Source organism: Erpetoichthys calabaricus, chromosome 8, assembly GCF_900747795.2.
Source record: "Erpetoichthys calabaricus chromosome 8, fErpCal1.3, whole genome shotgun sequence".
NCBI classification, from domain to species: domain Eukaryota; kingdom Metazoa; phylum Chordata; class Cladistia; order Polypteriformes; family Polypteridae; genus Erpetoichthys; species Erpetoichthys calabaricus.
In genome coordinates, this window is record NC_041401.2 from 134,269,826 (window position 1) to 134,293,997 (window position 24,172).

The 24,172-nt window shown below is 39.3% G+C and overlaps 1 protein-coding gene across 1 annotated transcript in view; it reads left to right on the forward strand.

Moving 5' to 3' along the window:
• The window catches only part of LOC114656608 (unconventional myosin-X-like), a 441,287-nt gene that overhangs the window by 200,930 nt on the left and 216,185 nt on the right, over positions 1–24,172 (forward strand). The window contains exons 11-12 of the mRNA XM_051931412.1: positions 13,711–13,829; positions 21,781–21,927. Coding sequence (XP_051787372.1) covers positions 13,711–13,829; positions 21,781–21,927 — 266 coding nt within the window. The remainder of the gene's footprint in view (positions 1–13,710; positions 13,830–21,780; positions 21,928–24,172) is intronic.

Consider the following 24,172-nt stretch of genomic DNA (forward strand, 5'->3'; position numbering starts at 1 on the left):
GACGTCAGGGGGACGCGGCCTTTTAAAGTATTGAGAGCTATTTCTGACAGAGCGTAAATTAAATCATCCGGAGCCTCGCTCAGCACCACTTTTCTTCGATGACTGGAGCCCCTATGTAGGGTCTTGAGCAGAGGGAAAATTTCTTTTTATTCTGCACAACATGCCGGCTCTTTCTCAAATACTTGGAAAATTGCCCGTCTTTATCTTTTCACGACGTACACCGCAGGCCAGTTGGGAGGAAACAATCTGGTACGTAAACAAAATTCGTCAGGCGTATGGGCTTTCAGATCCACCAGCAGATAACTGTAAGCTTGTCTTGTAGCATCCACAAAGGCCTCCAAGAAAAATTTAGCCCTCCCAAGGTACATTTGACACGCTAAATATTTGCAGTTTATCTCGAGGATTTTTAAAGAGGGTAATGTAATTGGCATTCAGGTTTATCATTCTACTTTTCTTGCCTTGAAAAAATAAATTTTGGACCAAGTAAATGATAGACAGATTCCTGTGGTGAGTATATTTTGTGAAGGCCCTCTCTATCTCTTCGCTATGACTCGCCTGTTCCATCAAATCGTCGACGATCACCAAGTTAACATGATCAGGCGGCAGTAGTTCGTCGTCGCTTAAGGAGACAGGTAGCCCCTCCAAAAATTTGGTTTTGGGAAATTGGGCTAGCAGCTCGTCGTACAGAGGCTGCCAGCAGCTGTAAAACCAGACTATATTGTCGGGGCGACGAGAAAGCACATGGTCCGCGTGCTCCAATATCTTTTTCACAAAATGCGATTTGCCTGAACAAGAGGGTACCGAGACACTTTTCGAGAACGGATGCTGAAGTCTAACATCAAAACCCTCTTTAGTATCCATAGGGGAGAGTTGTGAAATCGGGCAATAGAACCCTTTTGTTGTACACCACTCTGAATCTTTTTCTGAGTAGACGATTTTGCAACGTCGGGTTCTTTTTGTTCCTATGAATCTGTGCGCCATGAACTGTTATTTCTTTTGTGAGATCGTATTCTACAAAACTATGCAGTAGGTCCATTAAAGTGTATAGGTTTACCTTTTGAGCCGTTTCGTGATTGAGAGTAATGCCCTTTACCTTCATGCAGACCTTGCCTTTGAACGTTTTGTATGCATACATTTTCGGACCCCCAGAAACAAACTCTTCTATGAAATCGTCAGGATCTAGTTCGCTGGTGAGTTCCCCTAAATAGTCACCGTGCTGCGGGATGTACTGCCCGGGCGAGGCTGTGAAAATAACGGAATCTGTATCATGATACAGAATCCTCGGACCTAAACGTTACAGCAAATCGTACAATTCTAGGCGGGCATAGGTCGTTGTAAAAGCGGCAATCACCAAATTGACAGGGCCGGGTAGAACATGTCTGTCATCCGCATACCTCCACTGCACTTGAGCAATTTTGTCGCTGACAAAACCAAAATAGGACACCCCATACACGTCTGAGAACAGGTAATCGAAGAATTCTTGGGTGTGTTTAACAAACGTCGTGGTCGGTTGATTAGGCTTCTGACCGAATTTTCCCCAAATAGAATTCAAGGCGATGTTTTCACTCTCCAATAAGACACCTTCTTTTATGAAATAGTCGTCAACATACCGCAGGCAGGATGCCTCGTCCTTGGCCCACGAGGGCTACCCAGGGGCTTCCTGTTTGCCTTTCAGATGAATTTTGATGTAATCGGCAAATAAATCGGAGGTGCTCTGTTCGTAGTGCCATATCTCATGTATTTTTAAAACTCTATACCCTTTATCTAAGGCTTTTAGTATTTCAACACTGCACCAGGTTCCTGTTAAAGACCTTTCCCGATCATTGTGACGGCAAAGGCCGGTGGTTGTTTGGGTTTCTGCACAGAGTGAACATCAATTTACCACAAATTCTTAAGGGGAGGACCGGAAAATACAGATTGCGAGGGGCTAGCATGGTGATTTTAACGAGCCCAAAGTAATGTTTAAGATCCGCAAACTCCTCAAAAACGAAGGTCGGATGGCCGATCGGGTAGGTTTTTGTTTTGTTGACATAAGGGTTACAGACTTGTAAAATCGTAATAATGCATTTGTTCCTTATGATATAATTTGATAGCGTTGGTGCGCCCTCCATACAGGGCATCACGGGGATTGATAGGTTCAGGAAACTCAAAGCGTTTTAAGAAATCCTGAAGCTCCGAGTCCTCTTTTTTCATGCTTTCCCATTGATGTTCCCAGAGCACTCTAACCGTCAGATTAAATTTTTCATGCAATTCCTTCAGCTTGTCGTCAAATGTTTTAAACAAATCGGCAAAAGGCGCCCCCGTGAAAGGATGTTTAACTTACGCCTTGTAGCATTCGGGGCAGCCATGATAAAAGCAGCCGGCAAACTCAAAGGCTGTCGGGACACCCTGATCTTCGACATAACCGTCTAGATAAAAGGACCCCATCTTTACTTCACCGTGATTCAGAGCGTGTCGAATGTTAATTTTTTCCTTCTCGGAAAGAAACATCAGCCATTGAATAGAAGCATTAGAAAAAGCTTTGTGAGTGCTTTTGTAATGATCACTCGGAATTATTCCAATCGCGTTATCAGGCATGCAAGTTTGTCTGTACATGGACAGGCAGAGAGAAGCTAGGGTCATACACTGAAAAGGATCGATATTACCGATCCTGAGCTCTTCCTCTCTAAATTTTATGCACACTGTTCTCAAAATAACCACGTCGTTTCTACAATAGTAAGCCATTTCTCGTCTAAAGTTGAAGGTACCGCTTTTAAATGAATCGTACCAAGACAAAAATTCCTCTTTCCTGGCTCATCATGTGTTGAATGCCGCAATATTTAGGTTTGGGGTACGGCCTGTTGTAATTTGGATTTTCAACGGTGTTAAAGAAATGGGGAAAGTATCCTTTTTGAGCCTGGAATCCCAGGGCCTTGGGCATACCGCTCAATTTCATGGGTAAGAAGCTCAATGAGTCGATAAATCTCAAGTCATAATCTTCTTCTATAAAACAAATTAGTTTACAACCCTGAGCTGTAACCGTTGGAGTTTGCCTGCTCTTGACGAGATATTTCATTAGGAAATAGCCATCATACCACTTAGAATTGTGAGCTATGAACGTGTACTCTTGGTATTTTGGACGTCGATATTTGTGGAAGAACTTTGCAACGCATTCCTCCCCGGCCCAACTCCACGATTGACCGTTCCAATGCATGCAGTGGATATAATTGGGGATGTGGATGCTGTCTTCTTGACGGCACTCAAAATTATAGAACATGTACTTTTTGTGGGGCAGTCTTTGCGGTAAACTTTGAATAAAACACTGATGATTATCATCCGATTCTTTCAGGACCATTCTACAAACGCGACAGTGTTTGGTTCGACACTTGTGAGGTTTTGAATTGGCTTTCAAGCTGTACCTCTGTTTGCAGAGAGGGCAGACTTTACGGACATCGCAGATACTTTCAGACCTGCTCGTCTTTTCATTCCATTTGCGCGTTTTGTGGAGTTTAAAGCAAAGCCTTGATCAACAGAAACGCTGACAATCGGAACATCGAAAAGCCTCCCCGTCAACCCAACGACAGTCTGTAGATAAACAGACGTCACAGTGCTGCTCATAACTATGTCGTGATACCCCGTGTAGCAAAAATCACAGATGTAGGAAAATCCCAGAAAGCCTTTTCGATTCAAAATACTGTAATAATGTTCATGATGCAAAAACAGGAAAGCCGTCTTTGTTTTTCTGGCACCAAACGCTTCAAATTTTAATAGAGCGTTAGTGTTCGGTTCCCGGTACCAGACGATAATTTTAATTCCCATTAACCTCTCAAATTTTTCAATATCTGAAAACTTTACTTTCTGATCCGTTAATAATCCGACCCTGACGTGCAATCGACGAGCCTCTTGTTCACCCAATTTCTGATTGGTTCTGAACCTAGCGTTTAATACAGCCAGCAAACCCCTGGCAAAACAACACTGATCATCCAGGTTGAAGGAGATCCATAGGTGTTTCCGTTTCTTTTGAATGATTGTATCGCTGAAAAGGGTACAGGTTTTACGCCTAGGAGCCCCGCCACCAGATGGAACTCTCACTACCTGAACGATTAGCATCAGACTGGAATCGGCTAAAATAGTAGCTTGACTCTGGAGAAGTAATTCAATTTGATTAAAAAAATCCTCCACAGAAAGCATTCCCACGGGGATTAGGGAAAAAACACTGGGGTTGAGAGATTCGGCCTGTAATTCTAACTGCACTAGATCCCTAGGATCCAAAGTGCTCGTAAAACTGTCTAATATTTGTTGAAGGGTCTCGTGTATATGATTAAAAACTTCGGCGAATGAATCAAGTGTGTAGGCCTCAGAAAAATTGAAGCGATGTCTAATCTCGATATTGTTAAATTTTGGACACTCCGTTATAGATAAATTACTTAATCTAGAAGTGGAGGGCTGCGGGGAGCTTACTGACGGGTCTGGAGAAGAAGGATTGTCCGTATGTGATGTAGAGGGCTGTGGAGAATCGGCATCGAGACTCGAGTTTACCCCGGACGGATTAGTCACTCCGGAGCCTGTCTGAGGAGTTGAAGTATCTGACCCTGTTAAATCATCAGCAAGCGAGTGCTGATGCGAGGTAGAGGGCTGTGGAGAGTCTGCTTCGGAAGTATCCAACCCTGTTAAATCATCAGCTGGCAAGTGCTGATGCGAGGTAGATGGCTGTGGAGAGTCGGCTTCGAGAGTCGAGTTTACCCCGGACGGATTAGTCCCTCCGGAGCCTGTCTGAGGAGCTGAAGTATCCGACCCTTTTAAGTCATTAACAGACAAGTGCTGAAGATGGACCTTGCGGCACCCTGAGGTAGAAGGTTGTATTAATGCGTTGCTGACAGAGAAGTGTTGAAGCGGGGAGCAACTTGCCCCAGAGGAGCATGAGGACCCTGAAAAAAAGTAATATAAAACAGCTCCTTTAATTATGGATTAGATGGATGTAAAATGCATACATATGCATCAAGTCTAAACACATTTTGGGTGTGGAATTGTACACAGGAGCCTCTAATTCTACAAATTGCACCAGTAATTGGTGAAGTTGTTCGGTCAGTTGTTCCAGTCTTTCTCGATGTCTCCGCTGATGGTCAGGATGAAGGGAATATTGGGGTGAATCGCGGCTTCTATGCCGATATCCGCGGTCAGAGTAAAGCGCTGCCGACAAAGGGGACCACCTGTTAGAATACTGAACGCCGCTCTCAGAGGGCGCCGGAGAATACTGAACGCCACGCCCAGAGAGAGGAGGGGTTTGTAGATTCTGCCAGTTATGGTACAGGGCTAGATTTTCTGATCCTCCCAACACTTGAGTTAAAAAAACCCGGGGGGCTGCGACCTGAAAATAAAGTATGAACTTCTTAGTTAAAGTCCTCTTTTCACAAAAACTGTATGCCTCGTATATTTCTTCGGTAAATTGAAATCTAAAATGACACTTACTGCTGCTGTGCCTCCTGTGGGAAACCCTTTGAGAAACTGATTCACTCTGTAAAGAATTAGCGTCTAAAACAAAAAAAACAAAAAGGCATAAGCTCTGCTTCCAAGGGGTTGTCGTGGTTCGTAAAAAAAAAAATGCATGTTCTCTCTTTAAACAAGCAATCCACACATGCCCCCACAGCTCATGCGTTATCACCCTGCAGGCTCTATTCCGCTAGATGCCTGTCCATATACAAAAATCTATTTTACTGTAGCTAGACAACCTCTCGCCCCTAAATAGGTTATTTGTAAATAACCTAAACACTTTAACAAAGCGCACGCGCATTCCTACACCAAGATGTTTAAAAAGGGACAACCTGGTTCTTAAGATATAAGTTCCTAAATACCTTAAACCTATTCATTTACACATGAACAATGCACTTGATACGTCTACAAGTCACCCGGACTTGGAGAATACTAGGCGTTATTAAAATAATTACATTTAGCGAAATGAAAGAGCTTATGCCCGAGCGCGCTCCCCCAATTCGCGTACACGCGCTCCCAAGCGAGTAAAAAAGCATGTCAGCTCACAAGCATGCACAGACACATTATAAACATACATCAATTATTTTTTTAAAAAAAGGTTCTTTCCTAATTCCGTATAATAAATCGGGGACTCTATGGGTATATAATCCTCTAAAAACAAAAAAATAAAGGAATCAGCCGTCTGTTTTTTACAACAAGCTTTATCATTATACTCAAATATTCACACATGCCCGGTACAGATATAAATGTACTCCCAAACTGCACACCCTCCCAAACTTTATGCAAACGTTTTATCATTTTAAAAAGAGCCTTACCGATTTCTGAGTCTGCTCGGATGTACAATTCTAAGAAAAATGTATAAGGATTGAGTCAATCACTAAGATTTCACCCCGTCGTTTTAAAAACATATTCGTTTACGCTATTAAGAATCATGAATAGGGCTTACCGTGATTCTGAGACAGGAGGTTTTCTGCAAAATAGTATGTATGAACGATAATTATATTTCATTTAGTTCTAGTCATTAAAAGTAGAAAGCATTAAGAATTTCGTGAAAACGCACAGTCACGGCTGAAATTCATCTTGTCGTTCTGGCTGGCAAGAAGGGAACGGAGTTCGTGTTCACAACGCAACTCAATTTATAAAGGAAAGATCGGTATTTTGGAAGTGATTTGTGATGCCAGATGCGCAACAAACATTTTAATTGTACCTCAGTGTGTTGTCCGGGTTCACATTCAGGCCTTTGACCAGACACCAAAAAGTCCAATATTTTTTTTAAAAGTCACCTTTGTAACCCGACGCTTTCATCTAGTATCTGTATGTCACAAGGTAAGGCCATTTTTCACACTGTCCCCCGAATGATCTGACCTGGGTTTAAAGATCATGATCTGATCTGGTCCAGGGGACTCAGCAGACGCCTGTAAGGTGTGTATTGTTCCCAAAGGCTTTTGCCAAAGAGTGCTTTAAAACGCATTTCTCTATCCCCACAGGTACGATCTGTTTAAGATCCAAGGGACAGATGCCAGCGCGGTTTCAATTCCCGCTTGTGATAAATATTTGTGCTCCGTTCACTCTGGGATTATCTGAGTACAATTCTAATTTTTAGAAAATATTCGCAATGTGTTTCCTTAGGGGGCAGCTGCTTATTTAAAATGGGAGGTAATGGATGGAAAAGGGTTTTTTTTTTTTTAAAGATATACTTTTTATATAAATTATAAAGCCGAGGCTTTATTATACAAAATATACAGCCGAGGTTTGATTTTTAGACGTCTCAAAACGGGCTATAAAAGGTCCCTGTTGCCTATTATTTAATTGTGTATGTTTTTAAAATCCTTTAACTGTGTACAACCTTTACATATCATGGGGGCCGAGGTGTGAGATTGCAAGCGAACTCAAAAGTGAATCCCCAGTGGGACGCCCAATATCACAGCTATGGGCCATTTTGCGCCTGCGCAGAACTCAGCCCCTAAACAGGACGTATTCAGAGACTGTCAGATTTTTAGAGACCCAGGTACTCTGCTGTGTAGACAGAGAGCCGCTGCTCGTATTTCGAACTACACGCGTTTGGCTGTGTGTACGCCTGGAGCTTCGCCCCCTGGGGCCTCACACAGAGGCTGCCTGCTCTGCTCTCATGCCTGCATGACAGCGCAGCAGGGACAGCGCAAAGACTGTCTGGGGTCTTTCTCTGCTTGACTTAGATAAAATAAAAAAACGGTTTACAAGTGCTAAACCAAAGTTTAGATATTTAAAGTAATTGATATTTTAAATACTTCTTACCCAAAACAGTAGAGGCAGGAAAGGCTATCAGGTAGATCGCTCCGGCTGGAATATGCTCTGAGCCTGTCATCGAGAGAAGTGAGCAAGAAAGTGAAAGGGGCCAGTCATCCGGGCCTGCCTGACCAGGAGCCGAGGCAGAGGCAGGGCCTTCATACCTGGGCCCATGTTGACTGCCCTGACATGCCTAGAGTTGTCCTCGGAAGAGGGGGGCGGGGTGAAGGAAGGGGCAGACATCCACCAAGTCTGCTCTTGACAGAAAGGAGAACCAAACAGGTGGGTGGGGGCGGGTTCAAGGAAGGGGCACACATCCATCAAAAGGCCCTTGACAGATCCCTGGGTAAACAGGGGTGGGGGCGGGTTCAAGGAAGGTGCCTGACTTAAGAATTTAAGCTTTGATTAAGACAATTCGTATGTTAAGTTCAGCCACAGCAAAAAGGGAACCTACTGGTGTTGAATGTCCACACATTTTTCAAGGTTGTTACTAATGTAGCCACCCCAAGCCTGCATGGCTTTCTTTTGCTTAATATGTTTCACGAAAAATTAATTGTATGTGTATTTTATGGCATCTTGCAAATTGACATCTCTTTGTATGTGCTCCTCCTTGACTAGTATCTCACTTGGACAGATGTGTTTTTGAATTGGAAAGGGATGATAATCCATGTAATTCATCGTAAAATGGTACACCATGGTCAAGATTGTTTAAATATCAAATCTAATCGAGCACTGTGAGTGTGCTTCCTGTTTTTGTTGTTTGATGTGGACTTCATGGAAGGTAGAAGCTCACTGTTATGGGGTTTGTATTTAAACATGATACAGAATGTTTTTTACACCATCTTGTGGAAAAAAAATATAACTTGAATTGTCCACAAGGTGAAGATGTTATCGCAGGCACCAAGAAATGTGTTTAATGAATGTACCTCAGACTAGAGGATTTATAATTCTGCACTAGATGCCACCTGGGACACACTTGGAGTGAATTTTCAGAAACAAAACAAAATGTTATTTTAATTAATGATAGCTACTCTTTTTAAACAAGCCTTAATCCTAGTTCAGCTTCAGCACTTCTTTTGATAACTTGTTGTAATAAAATTAATGTATATGCCTGCCCTGAGGTTTGTCACCTTAATATTTATGTTTTTGGGGGTGGGATGAAGTTTTCTTCCACGTGCCAAAGAGGTGCAATTTAGGTACTTGGCACTTGACCTTGTATGAGAGAGTTGCTGAGGTCTGGAGCACAAGGCAGTATTCAACTCTGGTTGGGATTCCAGTCCATCTCCTGACACATTCAAATATTGAGGGTTGTGGAAATGAGTGAGTAAATGAAATTTATATAATGTGAATTGTATGAAATACATAATCTTGCATTATCTGTTTTTGAGATTCCAATGCCCACACCTGTCTTTTCCACTGTTCCCTTATCTAAATGTAACAAAATAAAAAATCTGAATGTTTAAATTTAAAAGGTGGTACAGTTCCTGAAATTAATCTATATATATAAAAATGGAATGGGTGGGTCGTCGGGTGGGCCTTTTTTTCATTCCGTCGTTTTTTCGACGTTTTGAAAATGTAGAATGATTATTTGATTTTTTTGTTTTTATTTGATCGTGTCTATGTAGCCGCCGTCGTAATAAAGTATCGCTAAAATCGTCATTTATCGTAATTTATTTTTGACGTATAACGTCGCCGTCGTCGAGGTCAGTGATACCAGTGCAAAAAATCTGCTTACGGTTGAAAGACACGCCCTACTCACTGGACAGTTAAAAACACCAATCAAACTAACGATGACATCAAGTATTACCCAATCAAAAGTAGGAAAGGAGGCATCTTCATAAAATGCGTGTGGGATGATTTGCATGAGACGCTGCTTTAAAAAAAAAATGATAAAAAAAATACGGGATAAATCCCGTCCAGTATTGATTCAAAACGGGACGCGCAATTTCATTCTCAAACGCGGCACGATTCCATATTTTAAAGGACGGGTGGCAACCCTACAGTGCCAGGTAACCACCCATACAATCACATTGTGATTCAGACTAGGAATGCAATGAATGTAATTACCCCGATCTACATACAAGGCGAAAGTCTTGCAACATTCAAAGATGATGGTTTGGGATAATTAGTACTTATTAAGTACAACATTGAACATAAAAGAGCTTATGAAGCCTTGAACCGAAAAAAGCAAGATCTCAGAGATCGTAAAAAAAAAAAAGGAGGTAATGTCGTTTTACTCGCTGTAGATTTTACTCAAACATTACCAGTTATTCCACGAGGGAGACCAGCAGATGAACTCAGCGCGTGTTTAAAATCCATGCTTCTCCCACGGTCGGTTATATGTCGCGTGTTCTCGGGTAGGTACACCAAAAAATGTATACATTTAAGCATGTAATGGGCAAAGAAAAAATGAGGTATACCCGAAGGCACTGCAGTAGTACTCAATGTAACTTTACTTCTTAAATGTTAATGTTTTACTGTTTAATAATTTATACGCTTCTTATATGTTGTTCAAATTCTTTTATCAAAATACCACTGACAGCGCAATGCACGATAACATCGAGTGAATACACCATACGCATCCGCCCACGGCTGCCCTGCTGTGCGCAGATAGGACTTGATTGTACAATAAAATAAAATAAAGATAAAAAGACTAAAACAATCATCACCCATAAAGCGGATAGTAGACGTGACGTACTATATGTGTACCACATTTCAAGTGTATAGGTGCAACGGTTTGCGAGCTACAGGTCATTTAAAATCCTGGACAGACACACAAATTGCCACGGTAGCAAATTACAGAAGAAGATTTTACTGTTTAATAATTTACGAGCTGTATATACCCGGCGTTGCCCGGGGCAGAAGTAACGTAATCGGTCAAACACTTACATATATACCAAAGTAAACCTAATCGGTCAAACAGTTACATATATAAAAAAACCGAACCTAATCGGACAAACAGCTTCATATATACAGAAGCGAACCTAATTGGTCAAACAGTTACATAAATACAAAAGCAAACCTAATCGATCAAACAGCTTCATATATACAGAAGCGAACCTAATTGGTCAAACAGTTATGCATGTGCAGAATGATTTTACAAACATTATGCGTGTTAACAATCATGAAAAAGAAAAGATTGAGGAACTGTTCTTCTATATGTGATGAAGCCACTAATAAGACAGATTTTTTTCAGGACCCAGCTGTTTCATAACTAAACTACTGCCACCCCAAAGTAATGCCTAATAGTGGTTTTTCGGGTAGCTGTGGAATAAAAAGGGTGTTTTTTAGTCAGTAAGAATCTGACACTACCCTTCAGTACGGGCTGAAGGGTGCCTATGTAAGGTTTTACATCCTTCCCGTATGGAAAAAAAAACATACTAAACTTTTTTTTCATCATTACAGATAATCTCAGTCAAATGGAAGTACGCATTCTCAATTTATTTTTATGTAATTTTTACTTTTTCACAAAGCCATCCCATTCCAATTTGTATGAATAAACTTTTGCTACAGAGTTAGCAAAAGTTTATTCATGCACATATTTTAATACGGATAATCTATCTCTAATCAAGGTTCTCATTTTCATTCTAATTTAAAATAATAATAGATACTCATTTTTTTCTTCTGTTTTAGAAAAACCAATCTATGCCACCTACGTCTTCGTCAAGTCAGCTTCATCCAGCTTCATCACATATACAAGAAGAGTTCCTCAATCTTTTCTTTTTAATGATTGTTAACACGCATAATCTTTGTAAAATCATTCTGCACATGCATAACTGTTTGACCAATTAGGTTCGCTTCTGTATATATGAAGCTGTTTCATCGATTAGGTTTGCTTTTGTATTTATGTAACTGTTTGACCAATTAGGTTTGCTTATGTATATAGATTAGCTGTTTGTCCGATTAGGTTCGCTTCTGTATATATGAAACTGTTTATCCGATTAGGTTCGCTTTTTTTATATATGTAACTGTTTGACCGATTAGGTTTACTTTGGTATATATGTAAGTGTTTGACCGATTAGGTTACTTCTGCCCCGGGCAACGCCGGGTATATACAGCTCGTGACTTCATAAAAAGTTAACATAAGGTATTTCATAAAATAAATGAATTGTCTTACTTTTAGTACATTCCATATTTTACGATATTAAAGCACGCATGGACTTTACAAGACAAGCAAAGTTTAATCAGCAAATCATTATATGGCTTATTTTTGTATCATCACATTGCTTAGTTACCCAGAGGACTTTATTGGGTTACCAGTCTAGTCACCATCTCTGTGGAGATTGCATGGTCTCCATGAATCAATTTTAACTCTCCAGTCTACTGATGCCCAACCCTGGGTGGCGGCTGTGGCTCCCTGCAACTTTATTAATTGAGTTATGTGTATTTCAACAGGGAGGAATGGATTATTACAAAATGTTTTATAAAATAATTAAACTCAAAGCAAGGAGGACAAACAAACTGTAATTTCCTTTACTACACTACTGGCACGTAGACTTATCTTGCTCAATTGGAAGAATCCTAACTCATCTATTGTAAGTCAGTGGGTAACTGATATTATATACTGCAACGTATTTGAAACTGGAAAAAATCAAATTCGCACTTTGAGAATCTGTACAAAACTTTTTCAAAACCTGGCAGGATCTAATCAATAACATTTTAGAATAAGCATTTAAATTGAGGAAGCAGGTTATCTTTATTCATTTATTAATTTATCTATTCCCTTATCTTTGCTAGCATAAAGTTACACTGGCCTAGCTCTCTTTTTTTTCTCAGGGGTGGGGGTTGATCTACTTAGAACCTTTTTTTTTTTTTTGTAAAACTTGAGTTATGTATATAGAATGTTATTTGATTTTAATAAAATCAATAAAATTAAAAAAAAAAAAAAAAACTTAAAGAAGAACAAGATACGTTACAAAAATATCAAATGCACAACACATTATGGGAGAAAAACTGAGACACTTTAAAGATCCCACAGATATCTTGATATCAGAAGAGGATGTAAAGCATTAAGCTGAATGTGCAAAGGAGCAGCAACATTTAATTGATGAGATCTTCTGAATTTTCAGCCACTTAAGAGCTTAAAATTAATCTGGACTTCGCTGTCTTATATTAATACAAACAATGATTTTTTCTGTTTGCATAGTGTAAGCCATACACAATGCCAGAAAAAATTATGTCAGGAAAGCTTGCCACATCACAGGACAAATCCTGGACATACTAGAAGCTGTTGTGGAAAAGAGGATGGTGGCAAAATTGAATATCTTCCTTTCCCTCCAGAAGGTACTCTATTGGTGCACTTATAGCCACAGGCTCATTCCTCCATGGGTTGCTAAGAAATGCCACTGGGGTTCTTTTGTGCCTTCTCCTATCAGACAATTTAGTGTTTCCTCCCAATGTACCCTATTTTGAAATATCTGCACAATATCTCTCTCTCTCTCTCTTAATCGATTGATTGATTGACTGTATTATTTCTACTGCGAATATGTACCCTTGTTTTTATGTTTCTGCTGCTATATGCATCTGAATTTCCTCATGGTGTTAATAAAGTTTATCTAATCTAATCGATGTTGCACAAATACAGAGGTCATACTACCACTGTAGGGTATTATGTGCTTAAGTAACACACAGATTAACAAGGCTGCTCCTCTACAGCTATTACATTCAAAGCATTCTGGTTTAGATTTAAGATCAAGAAAGCTAATTAAATGGTTTCAGTCATTTGTTCAACTTGTAATTATAGGGCAGCTTCCTTTTAGTAGTATTTGGCGTTATTAAAATGAGTAGCATCTTATGAGCTTCAATGCAGTCATTCTATTTAGGACTCTTCGAGTGATTACTCAATGAAATGTTCTGCTTCTCCATGTGTGTTAGCATTATTATTTCTTTAGCTTGCTATATCTTAGCTAAACTGCAAACCTGACCAGACCTTGTGTGTAATAAATTAATTTGCTCTTTTTTTTGTTTTTTTTATAGTTATCAACAATGTAAGTGAGCTGTTGGGCCTCGATTCCTTCCAACTTTCAGAGGTGTTGACCCAGAGATCAATGATCTTGCGAGGTGAAGAGATCTGCTCTCCTCTCACTATAGAGCAGGTATGCCTTGTCCTCATAGTCATTTCCACCTGATATATGCTTACAGTGCATTGATATGATCAAAGGGAAGTCTTTAAAGGAATTTTAAACAGTATAAGTAACTAATTGTTCTCAAACTTTTTTTTTTTTCTCACAACCCAATTTTACCAATTTTTTTTTTTTTTTTTTGGTGCCTTCGAGACTAAGAATTGCTGCCGACATTCATCCTGTTGGGGGTAATTGGTTCCCCTTAGATAATCACTACAGGTCATAGCAGAGCCAGTGCATTTGCTTATACTGCTTGCATTGACCAATTGCAAGACACTGGAAATCATATGGGACCTTTCCCATTGAGTACAGCTGTGAAACATGACTGCGCAAACCCAATCCAGATAATGTGTCCTATAGTTTAAGAACCTACTGTATGTCCTGGATTCAAATTTTGGCTTAGTGTGTGTGGGGTCTTGGTCTCAGAATTCACTTTCCATTCACATATCAGAACTAAAGATTAGGTTAACTGCCAAATCTAAATTAATGCCCTGCTTGATGGTATTGATTTGTCCGAGTGTGCTCTAAAATGGAATGATGTCCCATTTTGGGTTGATTCCTGGCTCACCCCAATGCTTCTAAGATCAGCTTCTTCTACCTTCGGCAGTGCTCTGAACTGGATTAAATGATAGTGCATAGATGAATGACATGTATTTGAATAGTTTAATATTAGTTTAGAAATGAAATATTTGCTTTATGTGAAAAAATATAGACATTATTAGTCACATCTTTTTGTGACCAGTGGCAAGAAAGTCTACTGTGTATTGTGTATCATGGCTAAGCTCCATTTTGGCTTATCATCTCATTACATGCACAGTTGCGAGAATAGTGATATTCTTACTTGCATAGCTTAACCAACTTGAAAAACATGGCCATGATCAGAAAGTATTAATAGCCAAATGTGGACCTTACCTTAAAACCGCTGGATTCTTCCTTTCCCAAAAGGCAATTAACTGCTGACTGTTAGTTTTATTAAAGTAGCCTAGTGGTCACTCTAGCAATGGTGTCATAACAGGATATAGAGAACAAAGACAGAATGGATTCTAAAAATGATGTTGCAGTATAAACAGCCATATTGGTCTTAATCACTGTAATAGTGGAAAGATGGAAATGCTCTTAACCTGCTATGAGGTTTTAGCCATTAAATTGTATTTTCCCAGTATCTCTGAAATCAGCCCTACTGCTGAACATTCATCTTCTTGGATAAACTGGTTTATTTCACCACAGTGACCTTGGAGAGAATAACAACTGGTTTTGACAATTTATAAATTTAGTTTTTCTTACGTTTGTTTTGTAAAGCATCTTTTGATGGTGTATTTGTTGAATTTTGCTATATGAAAGATCAATTAAATTAGTTTTTCAGCCATAACTTGACCTCAAATTAAATTCATCCAAGAAAAGAACCCGAGTTTTGACGCTTTCAATTGAAGCAAAAACGTCTTTGTGTTTTGCAGTGCTCACATTTTTTTTTTTTTAATTTAGTAGTCGAGAATTTTTCTTTTAATGAAACATACCTAATGTGACACTGAAGCAGTTTCGAATGTAGTACTGGAACATGGCACATGCCATATGTTAAGGAGTCTGTGTCACTGTATTCCATCCATTTTCACTGAATTTATTTTCTAGAAACAGCAGTACGAGTCCTTAAGCAGACTATATTCACATCCATTTTACGTAATAGCTTTTCAAAACTCACTTTGGTTTTTAAAGAGACTAATATTTTTAGTCATTTAATTAATTTCCATTGAATAAAAGGGATGGCCAAGAAAAAAAATTTGATGTCATGTTTTCAGTGCAGAATGTGTTGGAAAAAAGTTTGATAGAACAACGACAAACAATGTGAAAAATATCCATGAAAAAAAAAAAGAATATTCCATGTGTTCATGTTAATTATACAATAAAAACACAAAGCAAAAACATACATGTTTTTTATTCCCAAATATTTCTAGAAGTATGATGTCAATCTCTGCCTTTGTTTATTGTTACGTAATAAGTTAATTTGCTTTACAACTTTATTTCATTTGTGTAAGTTTTGTAATAGATATGCAGTCTTTTTTGCAAGGCTGATTCCCTTCTATTATGAGTAAATGAGCACTTTTAGGTGTGGAAGGCTCATCTCTTGTCTGTCTAAATGTTCTGATAAGAGGTCTGGTAGTCAGACTGAAATGATCAGGCCAGGGCTTTCTAACACACACAGCAGTCTTCAGATCTGTCCAGAGAATTTCCATACTCACTGAGGCCACCTCTCCAACATATTCCAAAATATTCTCCAGGATCTCTTCCAAGAAAGTCATGTCTGATGCACCTCCTAATGAAGGCATCCAAGGGTTTCTTACTTCATGCCCAGATACCTTCAGCTGGTTGCACTTGATCTGGTGAATTAATGATTGTTCACTTAGGCCCTCCTAGTTTTTTATTTTTTTTTTTATTTTAATTCCTTACCCTGACTGAAATGATTAACCATGTTCAGGTACCTAATTCTTCAGGTTAGTACCTCTAGTTTATAACAGAACATAAAGACATAGGCACTTGGACAAAGCTTCTCATTTAATGAAAGAGCTATCTGCCTTTTCGTTTATACTATGTGGTACAACAGCCATATTATTGTAGCCACTGTTCTGAAGCATTAGCCCATCCATTCTATCGTCATGGAGGTACTTGTACTCTTCCATTTGAGATAGCATCTTCCTCTCCTGTACCCTGCAAAAATCAAGCCATACTACTAGGAGAAGATGACAACCTTAGAAAAACATGCAGACATCATCCAATTTCCTGATTGCACTGTTATAAATGTTTATACAAGTTGCTGGACAGTAAGTAGTGTGTCCATCAATAACCAAATGGCATACTTAAATGAAGCACAACATTGAGTCATGAGCGTGTGCATACTCTGGCTCGTCATTCCATGTTTATTCAATGATTCTGATCACGTCATAGCCATGGACCTGAATCCCAGCATCTTCTAACCAAGGCCCATAAACATTCAAGTGGATTCAGGGTGGGGGATATTGATGGTATGGCCATGCATTATTGTGGATAATCTTGTTTTCTAGAGTCTGTCTGAAGGGGATAATGGCAGGGACAATCACCTGTGAATATACTGTTGAGTCACTCATCACCCTGTCCCAAAGCAAACAAGAGTCAGCACTGTAGACTGATCCACACTAGTGTGCCACCCAGTGCAATCTTTTTGAATAGTAGACAAGTGTACCAAGCAGGCCTTTATTGTCTGTGCTGAAGTGTCACGGGGGATGTCGCGTTTCAACTCTAGAAGGCAGATTTATCTTGTGACACTTTTTATGATAATGCTAAGCAGATTTCTGTTGCTATTCTATCTGTCTTCCCAGTTTGTCTTCCTGGATTTTCCTGCCGTGTCCCTTCAGGTGCTCACTGGTGCCATACACAATACATAGCACAGTGGAGGCGTTTTGTCTAGTTTGCTTTTTGACGTCTCAAATATGCCAGCATTTGAACAATGAATCCATGCTCCTTGCCTTGGTAAAACATAATCAAGCAGAAATTATTAAAATATTTCAATTTCAAATATAAGAGCATACTGTATATAATGTGTAATCAACACTAGAGCACTAAACATCCCATAGGCGTCATGGACGCTAACTGCATTGACTAATTGGGACCAACAAAGTTTCAGCTGTGCTCTGCATGCTTTACAAAGCTCCAAAAACTGGACTGGATAATTTATTTCTGAGCAATGATTGGACACTTTCTGTCCTTAATTAATTAGTTACAGCATTTCTGACACAATAATAAAGTATGACATGGAAGAAGGATATTATTATATTTTGAACTCAAACATAACTTATGCAGTTCGGGGTCATATTGATTTCCGGTTTGGAAAAAGGCATTTCCAGTTTGAGTGAACGCTGGCGGGACTGGTCACCGCTGCTCTTCGATAACTAGACTATGTGATTTTGCTAGACTAGTGATTTTGATGGTATTTTTGCTGACATCTCTGCGTGGCTGTGTATGCATTTAGCTTCAGCCTAACCTCGTTTGAAACTTACCGGCTTATTCTCTGGACGTCTGAGCTGCCTGTGGCCTCCTCGCCTACAATATGGAATGGTAGGATATTCGCCTGGTTAATGTTTGTTTGGAGTCTTTTGTCGCTCGTTATCCAACCTGCGACTGGCCTCCTCCAGTACCCAGCTGCTGAGCTTCTTCGACTGCATCTTCTCCAGTCTGTGCCTCTGCTGTCGGTGCTGTATTTCGACCCGGACGTCAGCACCCTCCACATAACACAGATAGGAACGCTGACCATAGCGTGTTGGCCAGCTTAGCTCAGTCGACTAACACCACTGTCAAATGCGACAGCAACATTGTCAGCTTTGGTCTACTGAACATCCGCTCACTCACGAGCAAGGAACATCTCATTCAGGATCTCCTCATTGACCGTAAGTTTGACTCTCTCTGTTTAACTGAGGCTTGGCAGCAACCTCAAGACTTTTCACAACTTAATGAATGCACCCCACCCCAGGGGTTTGTTTACACTTGTCAACCCCGTGCCTCCGGCCGTGGAGGAGGTGTCGCGATAATTTATCGCGAGAAGTGGAAAGTCCTGCCGTTGTCTGCTCCTGCTGTTAGCTCTTTTGAATCGACTGTGTGTCAACTGTCTGGGCCAGTTCCTACCATCATTGCAACTGTCTACCGTCCTCCTAAGTCAAACAACAATTTTTTGAACGATCTTGCTACCTTCCTTACCCATTTATCTGTAATTACTCCAAATATAATTCTGCTGGGAAATTTTAATATACATCTGGACAATATCAATATCCCTCTCGCTAGAGACTTTTATCTTGCCTGGAGAGTTTTGGATACCAGCAGCACACTGATGTTCCTACCCATTGTAAAGGACATATCTTGGACCTAATCTGCTACTCTGGTGTTGTTCCTTTTGATCTTACAACAGATGAACTCACTATAACCGACCATTTTCTCCTTTCATTCACTGCCAAACTTACCTTTTCTGTTCCTAAGCTTCCACGTCTCATAGCCTTTCGCAACATTAAGAATTTTAACTTGAATTTGCTGTCTTCTAGAATTGATTCCCAAATGGACTTTTATAATTTATCCACTCCCATAGAACTGGTCTCATATTATAACACTTGTCTTAATGGTATTCTTAATTCTCTGGCTCCGCTAAAAACCCGATCTGTTTCTTTTTCTTTTTCTGCCCCTTGGTTTACGCCTGAACTTCGGCTTCTGAAAGCTAAGGGCAGGCAACTTGAAAGGTTGTTTAAAAAATCCGGACTCTTTGTCCACAAAGAGATGTATAAAAATCATCTTCTCTATTACAAGGATTGTATAGCTCAAACCAAATCTAATTATTACACTAAGTTAATTACTCGTAATACAGGTAACACCAAGTCTTTGTTTTCTCTACTTAATAATGTTACACAACCTCCAGACTCTTTACCATCTCACCTTTACTCAACTGCTTTCTGTAATTCTCTTATGTCTTTTTTCAATGAGAAAATCCAAAAGATACATCAGCACCTTGGTCCAGATCCTCTCTGTATTCCTTCTGAACTACACTCGCCTATTCACTCTTTCTCTTCTTTCCAGCTTCCCACTTCCTCTGAAATCTCAGATCTCATCTGTAAATCCAAGTCATCTACTTGTCAGCTGGACCCCTGCCTACAGTTCTGGTTAAAGCCTGCCTCCCCTCTCTAGTCCCTCTCATTTCTGCCATCATTCACTCTTCTCTTACTACTGGTATTGTTTCCTCATCTTTCAAAACTGCTGCTATAACCCCAATACTAAAAAAACTTGGTGCTGATCCTACTAATTTCAATAATTTTCGCCCTATTTCTAACTTGCCCTTTATCTCCAAAATTCTTGAAAAAATAGTAGCTATCCAACTTCACACCCACTTATCTCACAATAATCTATATGAAAAGTTCCAGTCTGGTTTTCGCCCCCTTCATAGTACAGAAACAGCACTTGTTAAAATTACAAATGACCTCCTTATGGCTGCTGATTCTGGTCTAATCAATATTCTCATCCTCCTTGATCTGAGTGCGGCCTTTGATACTATTTGTCATACCACTCTCCTTAATAGATTATCTTTGATTGGCAGTACTCACACTCCACTTGATTGGTTTAGATCCTACCTCTCTGGACGCACTCAGTTCATACAGCTTAAAACCTTCACATCCCAACCCACCGTTGTTACTTCTGGTGTGCCCCAGGGCCCTGTCCTGGGGCCTCTTCTTTTTATTATTTACCTTCTTCCCCTTGGCATATTTTTCGCAAATGTAACATTAATTTTCACTGTTATGCTGATGACACCCAGCTCAACCTTGCTGCTAAACCCACCTCCTCTTTTCCACCACCCTCGCTTATTGACTGCATTGCTGAAATTAAATCCTGGTTTTCTTCGAATTTTCTTAAATTAAACAGTGACAAAACTGAGGTTCTCCTCATTGGTTCAAAATCATCATTATCCAAAACCAATAATCTTTCTCTTATTATTGATAACTCTGTTGTTTCCCCGTCATCTCAGGTCAAGAGTCTGGGTGTCATCCTCGACAGTACTCTATCTTTCCAATGTCACATTAATAACATCACTCGGTCTGCTTACTTCCACCTGCATAATATTAATCGCATTCGCCCCTCCCTCACTCCTCATACCACTGCCATTCTTGTTCATAGTCTTGTCACTTCTCGGCTGGACTATTGCAATTCACTCCTCTTTGGTCTCACTAATAAATCTCTTCATAAGCTTCAGTTAGTCCAGAATTCTGCAGCACGTATCATCACTCGAACCCCATCTATTCACCATATTACTCCGGTCTTGCAGCAGCTTCATTGGCTCCCGATCAAGTTTCAAGTTTCGTATTGATTTCAAGATTCTGCTATTAACATTTAAGGCCATCCATAACCTCGCCCCTCCATATCTGTCTGACTTTCTTCATGTTGCCATTCCATCCCGTAACCTTAGATCCTCTTCCTCCACCCATCTGACTGTCCCTCCCGCCCGTCTAACCACCATGGGGAGCAGAGCTTTCAGCCGTTCTGCTCCCAAGCTCTGGAATTCATTACCTGCGGATCTCCGAAATCCATCCATCCATTTTCCAACCCGCTGAATCCGAACACAGGGTGACGGGGGTCTGCTGGAGCCAATCCCAGCCAACACAGGGCACAAGGCAGGGAACCAATCCCGGGCAGGGTGCCAACCCACCGCAGGACACACACAAACACACCCACACACCAAGCACACACTAGGGCCAATTTAGAATCACCAATCCACCTAACCTGCATGTCTTTGGACCGTGGGAGGAAACTGGAGCGCCCGGAGGAAACCCGGGAAGCAAACCCGGGTCTCCTAACTGCGAGGCAGCAGCGCTACCACTGCGCCACCGTGCCGCCCGGATCTCCGAAATATCAAATCATATTCATCTTTCAAATGTAAACTTAAATCACATCTGTTTAAAATGGCTTTTCTTTTTCCTCCTGATTATAGTGGTTTTGTTTGGTTTTAATTTTTAGATTTTCTGATGTTTTAAGTTGTTTATAATTGTGTCTTTTATTTATTTATTTATTGTTTGTTCGGTGTCCTTGAGTTCTCTGAAAAGCGCCTTGTATAAATAAAATGTATTATTATTATTATTATTACTTTAAAAAGGTAAGAGTTAAATTCTCTAATGTGAGCAATTTGTGGACACACTTTTAGTTTATAGTTGGTAGTGAAGTGATCTGACTGTTGATACAATCAGAAGTACATGTTAACTGTTAGTTTACATGAAAAAGATTGAATGCAATGGCACTTTATAATGCCTCTGCTCCCAGCAACGCCTTAACAGTCTTGTATCAGCCTTGTGTTTTTGGTTGTTGTTAGATATTTGAATAAGATATATGGCTTACTTTCACAGGTCTGATTGTAATTATTTTCACTCACTTATAGGCAATGGACTCAAGAGACTCCATGGCTATGGCACTTTATTCCCAGTGCTTCTCCTGGATCATCATGAAAATCAACACTAAAATCAAAGGGAAGGAAAACTTTAAATCTGTGGGCATTTTGGATATCTTTGGCTTTGAAAACTTTGAGGTAATTATCTTACTACCGTATATTTTATTTCAAATATTACAAATGGATACAGTACAGTATAATATATATGGTATATACAGTAAAATATAATATTTCTAGAGGGTCTTTTCAGAGTAGGCCTTTTACCATGATTAATTTTAGGCATTCTATGTACTATACATATTTGTGTATATATGTAATGTGTCTCTCTGTTCAACTGTCTATCCTGAAATTTTAAAATTATTGATATAACAGCTGAAATCAAGTGAAATCATGGTATTTATCAGAGGTGAAAAAAAATAGTTTGCAAGATCTTGCGTGAAAAGAAATGTGTTGTTGTTTAGGAAATATAGTTAAATAGAACATACTGAAGAGGCTCTGAAAAATCCTGCATGGGGATATAATGACCACTAGGTGGTGGTAGACCCCAGATATTTGGTGGCAACATGCAGGCGCACCACCACTACCACCTCAAGGTTAATTACTAGTTGTAAGCAGGCTGGTTGATTGAAGGACTCGCCTCAGTGCATTTTCAAGAAAAGCTTTACTTTTTGTTAAAATGTTATTAGTAAAGGGAAAATTAATGAATACATACTACATTAATTATCATATATATAACTTTATGAAAGAGTACAGTGTTTAAAAATTGAATTTGTATTTTACTTGTGCTATCTTTTGACTATGGAGAATCTCCAGCTGGTTAGTATTATTAGAAAAAGACTGTAATTTTGTTTCTGGTTCAGTTTAGGGGCTGAAAACAAATATAGATTTTATGTGCCATTTATTTTTTGTTAAAGCAGATAGGAAATATGTTTTTTGTCGTCAGAAATATGAAAGATTTTGTGATCAAAATGGGGCAGTACTGTTCAATAACATTTTTAGAAGTACAGAATTAACAAAATGAAATTGTGCAGCATTTTATTTCAATCATCTTAATGTTTCTTTTTGCATATATGGTTGCTACAATATAATATCCATTTTAATAAAGAATAAGTGTCTGTCTACATATCTGTCTGACTACTATGTATCTGATGTTTCCAGTGATGGTGCATCACAAACATTGCCACTTCTTTTAAAGTCCCATACCAAATGGCATATAACAGAGACATATACTGTACATTGCATTTTTCATGCCACCTCATGGCACATTACAAACATTTGTGATAATGCATTTTATTACTACAAATGTTTGTGGTGTGCCATCTGTTGGAATGACAACTACAATGCATTTTATTAGTACATGGCATTACAAAATATATTCTAGTAGATGGTGCACTGCAAACATTAATGCATAGGTTGACATTGATTACTTGGATTTCAACACATCCTAGAAGGGTAGCATAGCGAGTGTAGTAGTAAAATGCTTTGCATTTTTATTCCAACAGATGACACATCAAACATTTGTAGTGATGAAATGCATTGCATTTGTCTTTCTAATACATGGCACATCACAGACCTTTAACACTGCTTTTACAAGTCCCATTCCAAATGGCATATAAGAGACCTGTGCATTGCATGTGTCAAAACATTTGTTGCAATTTACTTTTTTTGCTACAAATGTACAGATGGAGCATCACAAACATTGACACTGCTTTTTACAAATACAATACCAAATGACACACAAGAGAAACATGCATTGCATAGTGCACTACAAGTGTTAATGCTAAGGTCTACATTGATTACTTAGATTTCAACTAGTCCTAAACAGGTAGCACAGCTAGAATTGATTTTATCCTGACATGGATAAAAAGATCACTATTTAACTCTTTGAGTTTTATAAATCATTTATATAAGCATCAGCATTTGTTATTAAAAGGTTGTTTCCAGATCTGTAACTGACTCTTTTTATGTTGATTCCTGATCTTGCAACTAATGCAGCTGAAATTAACTCCAACTCAGCATAAGGTTTGTGATGAATAACGAAGAATCACATGGATTACTACTCCTCTTATTTGCTTTCATGCCGATTTACTTGCAAGGATTTTTAGAATTAACACCAAAAGTAACTGGGTGTTGTCATGATGTAAGAGGTAACTTAACAGAACCCTGTAAAAGTTTTCTTTTGCTTTCTGCTGAATACAATGCAACTTCAGGTCAACTCTAGATAAACTTGGGATGTATGTCAATGTGTTAGTGTCTCAAGCGTCAGATTGCTTAATTACTGATGTTGGGTTTGTCTGTTTAAAGAAGTTTGAGTTATTAATTGGAAGCGTAATACTGTATAACATTGAATTTAGAGGGGCATGTAAGTTGTTACTTATAAATG